A 17,872-nucleotide genomic window follows, 5' to 3' on the forward strand; every position below is an offset into this window, starting at 1 on the left:
GGTTTTACAGTTGCCTATGTCCCTTCCGAACTAACTCTATCATTATTCATGAATTAGGTCTATCTTCCTTGGCTACCAAACACCTATGGAGAAAGCTTGCGTCTTATGCTAAAATCCTGGAGCCCTTACCAAATTCACTGTATGAAGATCTTCTACACATGATAAAAAAGGGTAAGCCTGTGTCAGTGGTGATTGAAGGTAAAAGGTGCGACAAAGAGCTTGAAAAAATTGGAATGGTAAGGGATGACCTTATAAATCGTACTCAGATTGTAAAGTCTAAGCTCATGCAATTTGATTGGGCAATTAATTCAGATAAAATTGGAGAATATTTTTTATATAAGGAGTATGCAAAATATCGGCACAAACAGTCATGTTTACCAATATATCTGAAATTGTGTCCTAGCCATAAGATCCGCACTATGTATATGAGATTTAAATTTAATCTAATTCCAACATTAGAGCGTACTAAGAATTGGCTAAATTGTTCTGCCATGGTAAATAGGGGTTGTAGATTTTGCGATAATTCGCAAAAAGAAACGCTGAAGCATCTTGTCTTGCAGTGTTTATATTTTGAAAAAACACGTCAAAATAGTTTGTTAAAATATCAAAGCTTAACATCTGAATACCAAAGTGAAATGTTGTGGTCCCAATGTATGTGGGGCTATCGTATGCCAATGATTATTGACTTAACACAGTTGTTGTTTATAATCGAGAAAAGTTTGTCTAAAAACACATGTGAAACTGGTGTAGGGTATAAGTCAAGTGATTTTCCAGCTAAATTATGATTAGGACACATAATAGATGTCTAAGTATTACAAAAGGAGAAGTGCGTAAAGATGTAAATGACTGTGTACAACTCAGGCATCTAATATGATTTAAGACCTGGTGGTATAGAGTTAATACAATGATATTTTATGTGCTTTGTTTGCTAATATGTGCTGCTATGTTATGTCCATTTTAAATATTAAAGTTATGACAATGTATTAGAGTTTTAATAATCTGTAATTGTTAGGTATAATGCATTGGAATGTATTCTTAAATTGATTATTTTAAGTTTTGTAATCAATCCATTAATTTTTAAGAAAATGTTGTAAATATATTTGTATCGGAAAACAACAAAAAAAAAAAAATAATAATAAAAAAAAAGAAGGTTCTCTCTGGGGTCGGATTTGTTGGGGTTTCCCAGTGCTGGACAACTTGGTCCTGTTGGGTGTCTTGCCCCACGTTCAAGTTATTAAGCTGCCACATTTGGTGCTGTGGGCTCAGAAAATCCAAGATGGCTGAAAAAGCCCACATTGCGCCAGAATCCACGAAAACCGCACAGTTTTTGCGCACACCAAAATGTTCGCCTGACCTACCACCCACCAGTGCGAGCGTGATGGGACAGAAGCGCCATGAGTGAAACGTGGTGCCAAAGGAAAAACAGCAGTGCCTGTTAGTTCAAAAAGCGCTTTGAAATCACCTTTGTTTCTCTGAAATGCAAGCTAAAAATGCCTATTTTAAACATTGCAAGATATTCAAAAATCTTACTGAACACCAGCAGACATTTGGCAGAATGTAGTCTTGTGTGCATACAAAATCTGGAAAGATGAAGAGCCCACAACAATGTTTATAACAAAACTGGCTGAGCTGTGGATGTCAGCAGCTGAAGTGAAATTGGACTTAAAGCCACTAAAATCAAAATGTTTAAAATAAATGAGTGACCTACTTTGAGTGTCACATAGGTTGCAACTGTTTAAATGTCATTGGGCCTCATTACACGGTAGGTGGTAAGGGTTTACCGGTACCGGTATTTTACTGGTACCGGAAAATCCATACCGCCTTACTACGAGGTCCCTTTGCTGGTTGGGGAATTTAACACCTGCTTTTTGCAGGCGTTAAAAATCCAACCCGCAAAGGGACCAGGGAGCTAATTACGGTACCGCAATTTGCGGTACCGTAATTATCGCCTTCCCCATTCCCATCATGCCCTAGGGGGCCAAAATGGGAATGGGGAAGGGCAATGGAGGAAGGAGGAATTACCGCCTTCCCAACCTTGGAATAGGGCGGTAATTCCCTCCTCCAAGGCGGTACCGTTAAATTACCGGCATGAACCATGGCGCTAATAGCGCCATGGTTTACCGCCTACCGTGTAATGAGGCCCATAGTTTTGAACTTAGAATCAGCGTTCTAGCTGCATGTGTAGAAATTGTAAGTTTGATCTGAATGAAGAAAAACTGGGACCAAAAGTGACTTTTGGCTGAAGCCTGACTTGAAGAGATTGAATTCTGCCCGGCAACTACCCCCGACAGGAGTTGAAACTTGCTCAGCCACTGCATTCGCAGGCCTGGCTGCCTTCTGCTGTTCCCACGAAAAGGAGATTACACCTCTCTGATTGAATCAGGGGAGGAGCACCTGGGAGCAGGGAAACAGAACAATGAGCCTTCCTTGGCTCAGGCAAATGTTAAATTAGGGGGGGGGTCGTAAATGGCTTCCTCTTGGGAGAAACTGGGAGGAGCAGTGCCTCTATGAGCAACCTGAGTTGGAGGAAGTGGATAAACCAGAAATTCCACCATGTGCTTTGGGAAACCACACCCCTCTGGGCCAGAGCATAATTTTAAAAAGATGGATAATTCATAGTACGGACTTGTCAAAATTATATAATTAATATCATTATTCTTGTGATTTTTTTGTGCACATTTTAATAGGTGTTAGGACTCTGTGGTATGTTCTGGGGGGTAGTAGCGGAAAATAAGGTATTACTCCGAATGTCTGTATGTCAAAAATCTGACACTTTATCATCTGATGCCCATATTCCTTGTGCGTGTTTGTGTAAATTCTGGGAAAGTTTAGAGGTTGTGTTCTTGATGAAAAGGGCAGAATTCTGTCATAAGTGGACACGACATCTTACAAAGACAGGGATCGGATGGTTTGGTGCTACAGAAAATATGTTAACTGGACATATAATATTAGAACAATGGCACATACATAAATATGTATTTGGATCAAAAATAGATGTGTGCAAATTGACAAGGGGAGTGTTCTTTCTGTATGCCATAAAATTAATGCCTGATGACACTCCATTCCTCCAAGGGGGAGAGGAGAGCTTGGCCAATGATAAGTTGCGAGGGGCAGGCTTAGTTAGGCCCACGCACACACCCATTTTCAAAACACATAAAAAGAGACTGCTTTGGAAATGCAAGACACTCACTTTCCATTTTCTTGCGAAGCATTTTGCCGGACCAGACAATATCCAGAAGGACCATCTCCAGAACTTAGAATCCAGACTTCAGAACTTTTTCAGCAGTGCCAAGAACTTTTGCCAGAACCAGAGACCAGACCGCTGTGAAGTGCAGAGCAGAGCTGACCCAGAGAGCTGCGATTTCAGAACCACCCGCCAGGAGTCCAGTCCAAACCTGATCAGACCTTGACGGCCTATTTCAAATTTATAGTGTGAGTACTCAGCTAGAACTGTGCCAGAACCATTCTCTTAGTCTAAAATAATCTGATTCAAACCATTTTAACCTGTCCAGAACTGCATCATAGAATCGTGTGTCCCTTCTCCGATTTTAAACCTGTAAAAGTGTAATTTTGCCATTTTGAATCATTATTTCATTTCTGAAAAACTACCTTCATCGTCTGTATCTTTGGATTCAAAAGGTGCTAGGGACGAGATTTAACTTTCTATTCCTTATAGTTATTCCATTATCGCGCTCGACACATTCGGAAAAATTGCCGCAAATTGAAAAATTAGCTCCCGTCAAAGATAGCCGTCTTTTGCTTGAACTGCTAAAATTCGTTTTCAACCTGCTAATCCCTCATTGAGCATCGCAAGTGTGACTTGAATTAATCTTAAATAGCTATCACCTACCCTGAACCTCCTATAGGGAATTAAAAGCATTTTTAGCATATTTTACTTCATTGCCACCACATTTAAAAGGATTTGCCTGCTTTAAAATCATACCCGTTTTCCTCTAAGCTCGCTGGGGGGAAATGGAACTTTGTATTGCATTTTGTTTGTATTCCTGAAAATTGTGCGCTCTCCTTCCATCTCCTTATATTGCATAGGGGGGGGGGGGTGAATTGCCACAAGGGGAAAAGTGAACATATTATCTCTTGTGAAACCCTATCAGTTTACTTCTGTACTGCATTTATTCATCATTGCATTTCCTTGAAACCCTAAAAGCATTCTCAGTTACCTTTTCCTTCCTATACCAACTCCTAAGTAATTAAATAAGCGTACAATTGTAATATTATCCATTGTTGATCACTGTCATATTCTTAAGTGTGATATCAAATATTAATTATAAAAGTGTGATATATATATAGTTTAATTTTGCCAATAAATCTTTTAAATTGCAAAACACACCTACTTCTTGGCTCAGCGAGGTGAGGGGGATTCAAAGAGAGGGGCGTTAATAAGGGTTTATCATCCAGAGTATAACTTGTCATAAAAATATATAAATAAGGGCTTCCCTTGGGCGTCTCAGACGAGGCACTGACTTAGTGGGATCGCTGAATTGAAGTCACTTAGTCCTTACTGCGAAGAGGCTGCATTTCGCCACAACCACCTTTGTGGCTAAGATAAACCACTGTTGTCTTAACTATGTGGCACTTTGAAGCCTTGGTATACAGTTGGGCCTCCGTCAAGGCCTGCAATACTCGACTGTGGTAGCTCATATCAGATTACAAGGAGTCACTGAATACAACTAGGCCAGTGAGGTAGGTAATATAGATGTTCTCCAGACCACGGACGGCATGTTTATTTACCTCTGTAAAGGTGGCAGGTGCATTATTTTGAGCAAAAGGCATGCTCATGAACTAGTACAAGCCTCCTGTGGTGGAGAAAGCTATATCCAGTAGCCTGAAGTGAGGTCAAAATTGCTCAAGAATTAGACACCACCTATGTTGTCCACAAGTTCATCAGCTTTTGGCAGAGTGTGTGCATCAGTCACTGTAACTGGAATGAGAGTTCTATAGACTACACAGAGCCCCCACTCCTTATTTTCTGCTTTATGTACCAGCACAACAGGACCAGACCAATGACTGCTAGAATGCTCTATAACTACGGGAGGTGGCCTTCAGGAGGGGGCTTAGGGTGTCAAATTCCTTTCAACTCAGATTTGCATGGCTGAGTTACAAGAAGACCTAGTTAGATGTTCGGATTTACACTACCACACCCAGTTTGTTGTTATGGCCATCCTATAATAAACAGCCAAAATAAATCTAGTTTAATTTCCATTACTATCTATACCTGTTTATTGATCACAGTCACTCATGTGACAATTAACAGAACAATAACATACAATGGATTGTTACGCAGAACAGATCGATGAACAGGCAAGGTTACGGATTAATATAGGTCATTTTTATGGGGTGATTGAATGAAGAGAGCACTGATTAAACTATAAAGCCTTCACTGAACGTTTTCACTCAACGTTATTTCAAAATTATAAATGGACTGTATACATACACACACACATATATAGAAATAAATATCAAGCTATATATATATATATATATATATATATATATATATATACACACACACACATATTCAATATATTCACTGAATAAATTGAGTTAAGCCGACCAGATTTATCGCAACAAACCCCCTGAAATTCAGCACATTACCTTGGCTTAACTCGGCACGTTCCTGATGTCCTCACCCCCCATAATGCTATGTCCACCATAATGCAATTTTGTATGTTATTGTGAATATATATTTATATTTCTATTATAAGAATTATATGTACAGTGCCTTTACTCACAAGAATCATATGTACAAACAGTTTAGCAGTACACATCTCTGCTCGTTATGGCTGAAAATAAAATAAACAACGGTTTAGACAATGCAGCAGAAAATGCCTCGCGGATACTAAGCAAACATTGGTTTTTCCATTGCAGATTATTTATTTTTCTTAAATCTTCACTCTGCTTGCTTACTTCAGTACCTGCTCTAACGACTATGGCAGACTGTGGAGCCAATGTTCTTACCTAAAGGAAGCTTGCTGGCAGCATCTGGTCCCTTGGTTTTCTTCTTCTTTTTGCCTACTCTAGTTGGAACTGGAGGCTCATACTTTTTCTTTTTATCCTGAGAATTAGAACATAACAGACAGAACAGTATCAGACATTTTTTACAACAGACTTACTTTTGGGATGACAAGTTAGGTGTATAGGAATCCTTCCTTTATATCTATTCATCTACCATACCAAACAATCTATCGTTCCTATTCATCCTTTCGCTCTATGGTTCAATCCCTTCAATCCTTTTCTACTGGTCATTCCTAGCCATCCCATCCGGCAACCATCTTCCCAACCTTATCAATCTTAGTATCCACAAGGCAGCTTTGAGAAGGAGTCCACATCATTGCCACAGGCCTATCCAACTAGTGCCTCCGAGCTATATCTTCAAGCACATCAACATCCAGAGGACTTACCTCTGCCTCCTACGGATGAAGCGTTATTTTAAAACACCCAGTCTCTACAGGTTTTATCTCAAATGAGACGATCACCTGAATGCTGCAAATCCTGTTTCGAGAGATTCATAGAGACCCTTCCCTTTCCCGCTAATTTATATTTCGAATAGGCCCATACTATCCTTCAACACTCTCATTCCTCCCATTTGTTTTTCCATTCTATTCTTCCTACCTATATTTTGGATCCTCCTCATTTTATCCTTTAAACCTGCATTACTCTAGGTGACAGATTATGCACAGACTAAAAAGGAAACACCCAGGTAGTGAACCAGAATCAAAATACATGAAAGACAGCAATTCACATGATACTCACTGAGTGCATCATCAGTTACGTATGACACCTTAGCTTTGCAGTGAGCTGAAGTTAAATCAACTTTCTCTGTTAAACCAAGCTCTTGTTAATTACTGACTGATAGGACTGCACCAGGACAAAGCACAAGACTGGAACAAGCTAAACTTTGGGTTCACTACAACACTTTCCCTCTAGCCTTCACAAGACCTTTCAGATGTTGCCTTCATTGTGCCTAGAGTAATCAATCTTCATCAAACATCATCAGTTGTCTTGCCTCCAAATCACTTGCCTCGAAAACCCAGACATTCTATGGCATGATGCAACAACCCATGAACCACCAGGCAGCGTTGAGAAGCAGGAGTCCAAACTACCCCTAGAGGCCTATACCTGCCCCCACTCATTAACTTTAAGAACCTCAAAATTTAAAGAGGGTTATTTCAATTACCATGATAGGTAGTTACAAAAGCATAATTTTAAAAATGTCCAGTTAACATGTTTTATTTCAAATTAGGCCATCAGCTCAATGGCTGCAAAACATTCTTCGAAAAGGTTCCTTATAACCTCCAAACTGAACAATCTCTTATTCATGATGACAAATAAAAAAAATTAAACATTGTAGATTCCCAACCCAGACCATTTTACAAATTTAGCACAGCGCAAATGTTTTTAATTAAATCATATACCTTGTCGTCCTTCTTGCCGCCACCAGGACCATGTCCACCACTTTGACTTTGCCCCTGAAAAAAGAAGTCACATTGAATGATTAGGCAGTGCCCTTTCAAGCAGTACAACACACTCACACACACAAATAGAAGATCCCGTTTTGGAAGGGTGCCAACATTGCAATATCGACCTGCAATTAAGTATTAGTAGGCAATGAAACTGCACATGTATCAAACACAGATGAGATGGGAATACCAACATCCGTGAAGACCTGCTCTCAACATTCCCTCTGTCCTTATCCTACTTGATCTCTCCTCTGCTTTTGATGGGGTCAACCACACCCTCCGTGACAACCTGGGTATCACTGATCAGGCTCTGGCCTGGTTGACCTCTTTTCTCTCTGATCGACCTTCCCAGGTACAACTTGGTTCCTTCCTATACTCCATCTCCCTCTCTACCTGTGGTGTTCCCCAGGGGTCTAACCTCTCGCCCTGGCTGTTCAACCAATACTTGGCAACTCTCGCCTACTGCATTTCCATCTTTTGCTCAAACTTCCAGTGCTATGCTGACGACACCCAACTCATTTTCAGGCTTCCTTCAGCCACCTCCTCGCCTTCCCTCATCTCTGGCTGTCTAATCGCCATTGAAAATTGGTGTGCCGCCAATGATCTTAGTTTAAATGCCAACAAGACTGAGCTTCTCCTCATTGGTACACCCTCCCCATCGTTTCCGCTCACTCTCTGGCCGGCCTCCCTTGGTCCTCCTACTGCCCCTACCTGCGAAGCTAAGAACCTTGGGGTCATCTTTGACTCCACACTTTCCTTCTCCGCACACATCTCTGACGTCTCTAAAAAGTCAAACTTCTTACTGCACCTCCTTAAAGGTCCCTTCCTTTCCTCTCCTTCCCTCAAAAGCTCATTGTCTCCCAAGCACTGATTCTCTCTGGGTTAGACTAATGTAACAGCCTCTTTCTAAATCTACCTGCCTCCACTCTCCGCCCTTTACAACTAATCCAGAACAGGACTGCGAGACTTGTCCTTGGCCTCAAGCCCTGGGATCGCATCTCTCCAGCTCTGAATTCCCTTCATTGGCTCCCAGTGGATGCAATAATTAAATTTAAAACCCTTTGCATTGTCCACAAGGCTTTCTGGGGCCTGGGTCCAAAATACCTTCAAGTATCCCTCCATAACTACCTCCCCTCTCGAGCACTTCGCTCTCTACCTCTAACTCCCTCAGGGTCAGTCGTTTTTCAAAGAAATGTGCTGGGGGTAGATCTCTGTCTTCGGTTGGAGCCTCCCTTTGGAACTGCCTCCCTGCCACCTTGAAACTTGAGGAGAACCATCTACGGTCCTGGAAGCTCCTCAAAACCTTCCTCTTCGCCTCTGCCTTTGCCCCTCTTCTCCCCTGCTGATCTGCTTTCTCTCTCGGCACTGTTGCACCTGGCCACCTTCTGTCCTTCGGGCCCAGGTACCTGCTCACCCTGCCACCCTCCTGCACTGCCTCCTGGCCACCGCTTGCACTGGGGCCTGTATCTGTACCCATACAGTCCCCCCTACCCTTCTTCTGTAATTATCAGATACACCCTATCTGACTTACCTTGCACTTTGCCACTCACAGGCTGAACTACCACTGTTTTTGATCACCTTATTTACTTATTATTTTTTTTTCTCCTATGCTCTGCACTTTCCAATTTCTCCCCCCTCCAATGCACTTTCCCTCTTTTTCCCTTCCCCATGCACTTGCACGTTCTCAATGTCACTGGGCCTAGTAAGATCGTTTGTTTTTGTTTTCACCCCTGTTCCTCCTCCCTTTGCCTGGTCGCACTCTGAAACACCTGTGTATGAGCGCGATACAAATAAAATATTATATCAAGGACCCTTAAGAGAAAATAAGATTCAAGTTTAATTCAAAAGCTTGGCCATTTAGTAAGTGTTGCAAACGAAAAGCTCAACAAGACTCAAGTTCTAAACGGCGTCTAGAACTAGCCACCCAAAGAGATTGGATACCACAGTGGGCTTGGGTGCTAAAAAAAACCACAAATAGGTCAAAGGTATACTTGAGTTAAGACAGAAATAACCATCTTCGGATTGTTTATGTGCTATTCACCGTGTGCCGAAGTGACAGATGAAAAAGGGGCACAAGTCTTTCACCATGGGAAATATGTAACAGCGCGGGTGCAAAAAACAATATGCATTTAAAAACACTACATCCATGCTCATACAGAAAATGAAAACTACCAAAATTCCTAGCCACCTGCTCTTGAGACCAATCGCTGTGCTGTGACTATCCCTGTGATCCACACCAACACCTATTGTTCAACCCTCTCTGTGCGCTTGTGGTAAAAGACAATCTACCGTTTCGCAACTTTCTCTGCTCAGGAACTCTGCCGAGCCCACATCTGTGGCTGCTCTTTTGTACTGGAACCCTACTAGCTACCTGTACCCTGCACTTCAAACGACTGCCATTTTGCTTGTCTCGATTAGCCACATCGCCTTTTCAATTAGTTGAATGATGATTTTTTCATGTTAAACATTCGTAACTATACTCAAGATTAGGGATGAGTGATTGAGGGAATTAATAAATCATAGCAGGATCTATTTTCTGCCACATTATGCTATATTGACACCCGGCTATGTAATTGTTTTTGTTCTTTGTATATGTTTACAATCAAGTATCTATTTTCATACTATGCATATTGAGGCATAATGTTGCTTTGACCTTTACATAAAATGACATGTACCAATGTATTCATGATTCCGAGCTTCTATTATTGAAGTTGGGACAAGTAATGTAAGCACCTACCCTTGAATTTGAAAGCAGAACAAAGCCTTTCATAAATGAGCGGCAAGTAACCCCCTTGGTTGATCCATTCCAATGCAGTGGTTATGTCCCCATCTAGCATGGATGACCAAAGGCAGCATTATTTCACGAAGGGAGAAAGGAAGGCATTGCTCGCCTTTAAAAATGACTCAATTGTAATCAAGCCAGCTGTCAAAGGCGGTGGAATCGTGGTCACGAGTACTGACAAATATGAGCATATGCTCAGTTCACACTCGTCTAAAATACAACATTACACAGTTTTAGACCATGACCCAAACCAAGAACATTCAACAAATGCTTATATAACTGACAGACATTTAATTTAATATTTATTGTGCTATAGTTTAAACTATAAACTTTACACAAATTTAACACAACTAACAATTTTTAAATATACATGAATTGCAATACAAAATACTGTGTTAAAAAACAAATAATTCACATTATACACAGATATATAAGTTTCATACCATCTGTATGAGAATTATTTCATAAAACCTATTCCTCTACAGAGTTATACCCAATCTTGTTTCAATTTGCAACCAAACAGTATACAGAGCTATTAAGAGACGTAGACTGTTGGAGTTGAGGCAGTAATGCCAAAACAGAGCTTCCCCAATATATGTAGTTTCATGCACATAACTGCCAAGAAGGGGGGTAAAAGTGCCAACCATCTCCGAGCACTCAGTCAGCAAATGTTTTGCAGTCTCCAAATGCTTATGCACTTTACATAATCGGCAGATGCGTTCCTCGGCAGCCATGCTGTCTTTTCTCCCCGTATTGCTAAGGGTAGGTAGTTGTTCTAGGCGAAGCAGTAATATAAACCGTCTAAGCTTAATAGATGGACAGATATTCAAGTATCTCTGGGGTTTCCTAAATTCAAATAGTCTATATTGCACAAACTGGTAGCTGCTCAAACTCTTAAGATGTCCAAAATTCTCCAGCCAATCCCAAAGATCAATACGTTTACTCAATGCTCTGTTTACTTTATCTGAGTATTTACCATCTCTGGATTGCCAGCCTATTTCGGAGAACAGATTGTTCATCTGATCAACAATTGAAGAGGTTGTTCCTTCCTTTATTATTTCCTGGTGTACCGCTAGTAATATGTCGTTACTTGTATCTTGAACCATTCTGAGATATAACGCGGCTCGCTTCTTTAACACCAATGCCTTTAGGGAGGTTAAACCCAATTCTAATCTAAGGATGGCCATCGGAATTGAGGGAGGTAGACCAAGCACACGTCGCCAGAATTTACCCTCTAATATCTGAAGCCATCTAAGATCAGACTCTAATAGTGCTTCCAGGCCATATATTATCGCCGGAGCGAACACCTGTATATAGAGTTGCCTTATACCCCATAGAGTAAAGCCGCTATGGCTGATCGTAAATCTATGAAATAAGGCAGTGAACTGTGCAGCTTTAATACAGCGTGTTTGTTTGCATGCCAAATAATCCCCAGTATTTTCAAAGTCAATGCCTAAATAACAGTATCGAGGGACATATGAAATATTCACTGCCCCTACTGTGAGTTGCACGCGGGAGACCTTTTTTCTTGAGTATCTCATAATCTTTGTTTTTCCTAGATTAATGCTTAAGCCATTCTCTTCAGCGTATTCCCATAGTGCAACCGCAGATCTTCGCATCCCACTGATGGTGTGATCAAATATCACCAAGTCATCTGCGTATGCTAGTACTGGGCAGCTAGCTTTCCCAATTTTCGGCGGGCAGTTTCTCACCTTATTTAATGCTTCAGGGATGTCGTAGGTATATAGGTTGTAAATTAAAGGAGCCGTTACGCATCCTTGCTTGACACCCCTGTTTTGTATAACATTTTGAGTTGTATGGCCATCTTGATCTAATTTCAGTTTAACTGAATTATTTGAATGCAAGAGTTTTAAATAGTATATTAGGCCATCAGGACAACCCATTGTATACAGTTTGTTCCATAACCGACTACGGGGTATGGAGTCAAACGCCGCTGTGAAGTCTATATACAATGCATAAAGCGGGACCGATCCAGTTCGTAAGGCTCTGGTTCGCAAAATGTCCATAATCAAGATGTTGTGGGCAGTGGAGTAACCTTGTCTAAACCCACTTTGGAATCTGGACAGTACTCCTCTGCCCTCTGCCCAGGATTGTAACTCCTTAAGCAAAAGTGAGGCAAATATCTTTCCAGTGGCATCAACCTATAGTTGCCTGGGTCGAGTCTATCGCCCTTTTTAAAAACTGGGATTAATATTGCCGTCTGCCATGAGCAGGGAATTTTACCTGTCTTTAGTATTTTCTGAAACAGGATGTTTAGCAGACTTGCCCAGAACTCTGGGTATGCTTTCATGACAACATTAGCCAAACCGTTGGGTCCCGGTGCTCTTGATGATTTTAACTCTGATTTTATTCAAGATGAGCTCGTACGTTACAGAAAATGGGGCCTCACAAGGCGGCCTACCCAATATTGTTGTTTCCTCACCCACCATGTTTCTGTTTTCTAGATATGTGACCCACACTCTCGCTTCAATAGGATTGACCAATGTCCCCCTCTGTGTACCCTGAGCCTCGCTCAAGAGAGACCAGATATTATGGGTCTTCTTTTTCGCATACAGTCTTCACTAATTTTTGCCAAGTAAGAACCTTGTCCGCCCTTTTTTTCTCCTTAATGGCCGATCTATATCTATTTTTAATCACTCTAATAGTCCGATAATAGGCTTCCCCTGGGGCCATTAATTTCTTTACTCTGCGAAGCTCGGCTCTAAGATTATGCTTCATGTCTCTGATTGTTTTGTCAAATGGTAGTTTATTCCCCACACTATTTATCATGCACCCCATAGGGGCCGCAGCATGTTTGCCTGAAAAAGCACTAATCCAGTCTTCTATGGAATTGATGGACATATCATTGAATTTATGCGGCTCTTTAAGCACTACTATTCCCAAAGTTTCTGCCGCAAGTGCTATATTCTTATCTGACCAGGAAATCCTGGTTCCTATCTTATTGACTTTTACAATACCCGTATTGCTAATTGAGGGCTGCTTTCGAGGAATACTCATTGTACATTTTAATACGGCATGATCGCTCCATACGTTGGGCATAACTATCAGATCGTCAATCAGCTCTTGAAGCCCTGGACATATATATATATATATATATATAGTCCAATGTGCTGCTAGCAGCACCGTTGGACCAAGTATATTGTCCAGGGTGATCACTAGCTGTTCTGCCATTAAGCATTATCATGTCCCATAATTCAAACAGGGATTCCCAGGTACTGCCCTCAATATCTATTTTGTTATGCAGCATAATGCTCTTCTCTTTCAATTTAGGATTTTGCATTTTGCACACCCGTCCTCTCATATGACAATTGAAATCGCCCACAACCATTACTCCCAAATTAGTAGCTATAGGTGACCAATTTGCCAACACATCCTGTAATGAGTCTTGTAAGTGTTCGCTTAATATAGCTCCAGGCGGATTGTAGAGATTTACCAACAAAAAAGAAAACATAGAATCTATGCCCTCAAGCATCACTTCAACTGCGAGTAAGTTGTTTCCGCAGTTAGAACCAATCTGCCTGGAGCCCAAGGTATTGGCCACTCCTATCACCAGACCACCAAAAGGCCGGCCTTTGTCACCTCTTTTAGCAGCAGCATGAAACAGCGTGTACCCATCTAATACCAAAGGGTCCAATGTCCAAGTCTCTTGCAGGCAGAAACAGCTAGATTTATCAAACAGTTTCACAGAGCCCTCTGGTGTAAGTAAATGCATAAAACCCTGACAGTTCCAAGATACAACCGATAGTTCTCATGATTGTTTTAAGATCTCAGGAAGGGCGTCAGCCAGCCATTTCAAGACCTGTTTGACATCAGACGCTTCTATTTTCTTATCCAACTGTGTTTTGGGGCAGGGTACTGTATCCACAGCAACGGCAACCTCTTCCTCCCGGCAGCTGGGGTCAATTTCATTTAAATCAACATCCACATCCACGTCTACTGATTTTAATTCCTCTTTATACTTTCTTAATAAATCTGCCGTGGCTGCAAATTTACAGTGGATGGCTGAGACATTGGGATTCGGACCTTTCAGTGGTTCAATGAATTGGAAGTCATCTGAAATGAATACCCGCAGTTGAGGGACAGAATATAATCTTGTCAAAAACTCTGATCGCGATAGCCATTTATTAACCTTACTCTGATATAGATTTTTAATAAGGCAAATTCGACTGCCTTTCTTCTCTTTCTTGTTGATCAAAGTGCCTGTTACTTCAAGGGGTAGGTCTTCCTGTACCGTCGGTTGACTGATTACCATGGCTGTATCTACTGCACTGCCATGGCTCGCCTCCGTCCCTTCCACGATCTCTGCACTTTCTTCATGGTCCACTGTCGGTCCCTGTTCGGGGAGAAGCCAGCTGGTCAGGTATCCATCGCGAGTTGCCTTTCTTTTCTTGGCTCTCGCGGCTCTTTTCCTACTCTTCTTAGTAGTCATTCCCCTCTCTTTCATCTCTGTCGATGTTGGTTGTGTAACACTAATTTTTTTGCCCTTGTTTATTTTTCTTGCTAAACGCTTTTGTTTTTTGGAAAAAAATGGATCAGGTCTGTCTGACTCCTCGTTGGTCTCCAAGTTTTGTTGCTTATCCATCTCACTAGTAGCATGGGTTGCCTCAGATAGGTTAGCCTCCACATCTTCAACCGAAATCGTTCTCTCCTCATTTCCCCTGATGAGGATGTCCATATTGGCTAGGATCCGCCCCGACATATTCAGCAAGATCTCAAGTGCAAACTGCAGCGAGGCTACCGATGCCTGAATCTCCGCTATTTCGGCTAACCCTTTACTAGATTTGTCAATGCGGTCTATTACTTCATCAGGGTCATCTTCCATTGAGGCTAACGCCAAATTAGGAGATGCGGAGAGTCTCTCTGGTCGATCTCTGACCATGGAAGACCCTGAAATGATGTCCATGGGTTTACCTGTCGATAGACAGCTGCTATTATTAAATCTTACTTCCGGTTGTGGTGTCATGTTTCTCTGGATATTTAAGCATAGGTCTAATAGTGAGTTATTATCAATGTCTTCAAAATTAGATATACTCGATATAGGATTGTCCCGTTGGTCGAATGCAACTTCTTCAATTGTAGTTGAATTTATTTCACGAGGGGGGAAGAAGGAGGTAATCACACCTTGTTTGATCGGAGAGCTTTTTTTTGCTTTTATTTTAGGCATCAGGTTGTCCATCTCAGCCTTCTTGTTGGCAGGACCCCAAGCAACTGTTCTCGACTTGGTCTTCCTTAGGTTGTACACAGGATAATTAAGATTCTTGTCTGATTGCATTAGTGACGTCTCGAGTGGACTGTCTATGAGTGCCAGGACCACACGCTACGACAACTCACAGTTTGCAGGGTAACGCCCACTTTATCTTCCCACTAGCAGACTGTTATTGTACTATCTCTGGATCAAAGGCATCAGACCACAGTCTCCAGGTATTGTCCGCTTGGATTGATAGCCGAGGGCTAGCTATTCTAGTAGATCCACCTAACTTAGCACTATTAGTGGGTTACACTGATTATTGCTATACTGGGCTAATTAGCCTCATGGGCTCAATGGGCTAAGTTCAGTGATTCTGCCTACTCCCTATTCGTCTCCAAGGTTATGTGCAGACAGGCCCAGCACAACCAGACCCCACCAGTGGGCAGCCAGGCTCCAGGCAACTGCATCAGACAACCGGCGTCGAAAAAGTCGTGGGGGGCAGCAGGCTGCAGTCTTGACCGGGGTGGACCTCAGCCAGACCAGCCAAATAGTGCCGCGGGGTCCCGCCCCAAAAGTCGATCTGGGCCCACAGACACTCCAAGCCCCCGTCCAGTCCACAACCCGGTGGGGCCGACCCCCACACTGCTCCCCAGCACGTCCAGGGAACTCACCACCACTCAACTGCGTCCCCCGCAGCTCCACAGCCCCGCTCCGCCGCTGCAGCTCCACGCCACCGCAGCGCTCGCCGGGCGACCAGGGCAGCACCTCAGTGGAGCCACCCAAGACCCTGAGCCCTCAGCCAAGCCGTATCGGCCACCCGGCCGAAACTCCGCTCCTCGCTCTTCATTCCTCAGCCACCCGGCTCGGCTGCCTCCTCGCTCCGCCGGAACTAGAGGAAAGGACCTCTATGGGCGTATCAAGCCGCACCTCACGCTCGCACTCTGATGCGCACGCCGAGAGAGAGGCCGCCTCCGATACGCCTGGCGTTCCCAAGACAACACAAAGTAACTGACAGACATTGGTCTTGGGCAAGGTATTGTGAGCTTAACAAACATACATTCCTCAACCCCATTTGTCCTAGAATACCAGCGAAATATGCATTACCTAAAATGCATAAAGACTCTTAATCGTCTCAGCGAATGGCTCAATATTAGAAACTGCTGGACAATATGTTGACAAGTTTCTCCAAACTCTTGCACCTAAAACTCCAGCTTATATAGCTGACACGCGAGACATGAAGAATACAATAGAAGGTGCCGAATTTGACTCTGAGGGCAGCCCTACAAATAAGGGGTGTATCGGCCACTTTTACTCCCTACAAATAATGTTCTATGTATTCTGTTATAAAGTGCTTTGGATGAAAGCGCTACATAAACACAATAAATAGAAACAGGCAAATACTCCTCAAAAATAAAAATGTCGAGTAAAAATACTCTCAATAAAAAAGAAAATGGGGAAACGGACACATAGGAGCCCATGCTTTCACCTAAACAGTTGCATAGATGTGTTTGCCCCAGTAGTTCATGTAGGAGGGTAGGAAATGCGATGCAGCTAAATGGATCCTCGGGGGAATAGGAAATATGACACACCAAGATAGAGTTAGGGGACTGTACATGGTAGGCTTCACCCACTACTGCGTTATCACAAACCAAGTTTCCACCTTTAGGCCTTACCCGATGTTAGGCAAGATTGTATGCAGTACCCTTTGGGTGCACTACAACAACCCTGACCTCATGGCAATAGAACCCCAACCTTTGGTATAAGTCTGCACTACACAGGTTGGTAGCGTGTGGAGCAGCCAGGCTTATCTCAAGAGGGGTCAATGTGAGCTGTAGGGGAGTTGCAGAGAGATTCACAGTGACAAGTACTCAAATAAACTCTTACACACAAGTTTTCTTGATAAAACAATTATTAATTTATTTATCAGTCAGTTTGAATGCACATTCTTCAGAAGGGGGCAATATAAAACACCACACAAATATATTTCAAAACACACACTTGCTAAACTAGTAAGTACCCTTTGGGGATGGCCCACAGACACAACCTACACGCTCAGGTGACTCCAATAGCTAGGGTGCTGGGGATATTGATACACCACTATTGCATTTAGAAGAGCTTAGGAATTAGGTTAAGGGAAAAGGTTATATACAAGAGATCACAAATATTCTCAACCAGGCAAATACTTTTGGATCCCCGACAAGAGTTATTCAGTGGAACAGACTAAGCCAAAGTCAATGGGCAAAAGTCTATATGAGCTGAAGCACTTCTTTGCAGGTAAGCCAGAAAAGTCTTTGCACAAGGTTTTTAGAAGTCTTTGAAGAAAAAGAAGAATCAATGTAGGGCCACAAGCTGTTAGACAGGTGAGAAGGGGGGGAAACTTGTGACACTTCTACTACTCGCAAG

General features: G+C 42.4%; 1 protein-coding gene across 1 annotated transcript in view; it reads right to left on the minus strand.

The window, feature by feature from the left end:
- Window positions 1-17,872, minus strand: part of PSMC1 (proteasome 26S subunit, ATPase 1) — a 102,980-nt gene that overhangs the window by 56,167 nt on the left and 28,941 nt on the right. The window contains exons 2-3 of the mRNA XM_069637457.1: window positions 7,434-7,487; window positions 5,977-6,073 (exon numbers count right to left, since the gene is read on the minus strand). Coding sequence (XP_069493558.1) covers window positions 5,977-6,073; window positions 7,434-7,487 — 151 coding nt within the window. The remainder of the gene's footprint in view (window positions 1-5,976; window positions 6,074-7,433; window positions 7,488-17,872) is intronic.

The sequence above is a fragment of the Ambystoma mexicanum genome, chromosome 14 (assembly GCF_040938575.1).
Source record: "Ambystoma mexicanum isolate Mex_15411 chromosome 14, UKY_AmexF1_1, whole genome shotgun sequence".
NCBI lineage: Eukaryota > Metazoa > Chordata > Amphibia > Caudata > Ambystomatidae > Ambystoma > Ambystoma mexicanum.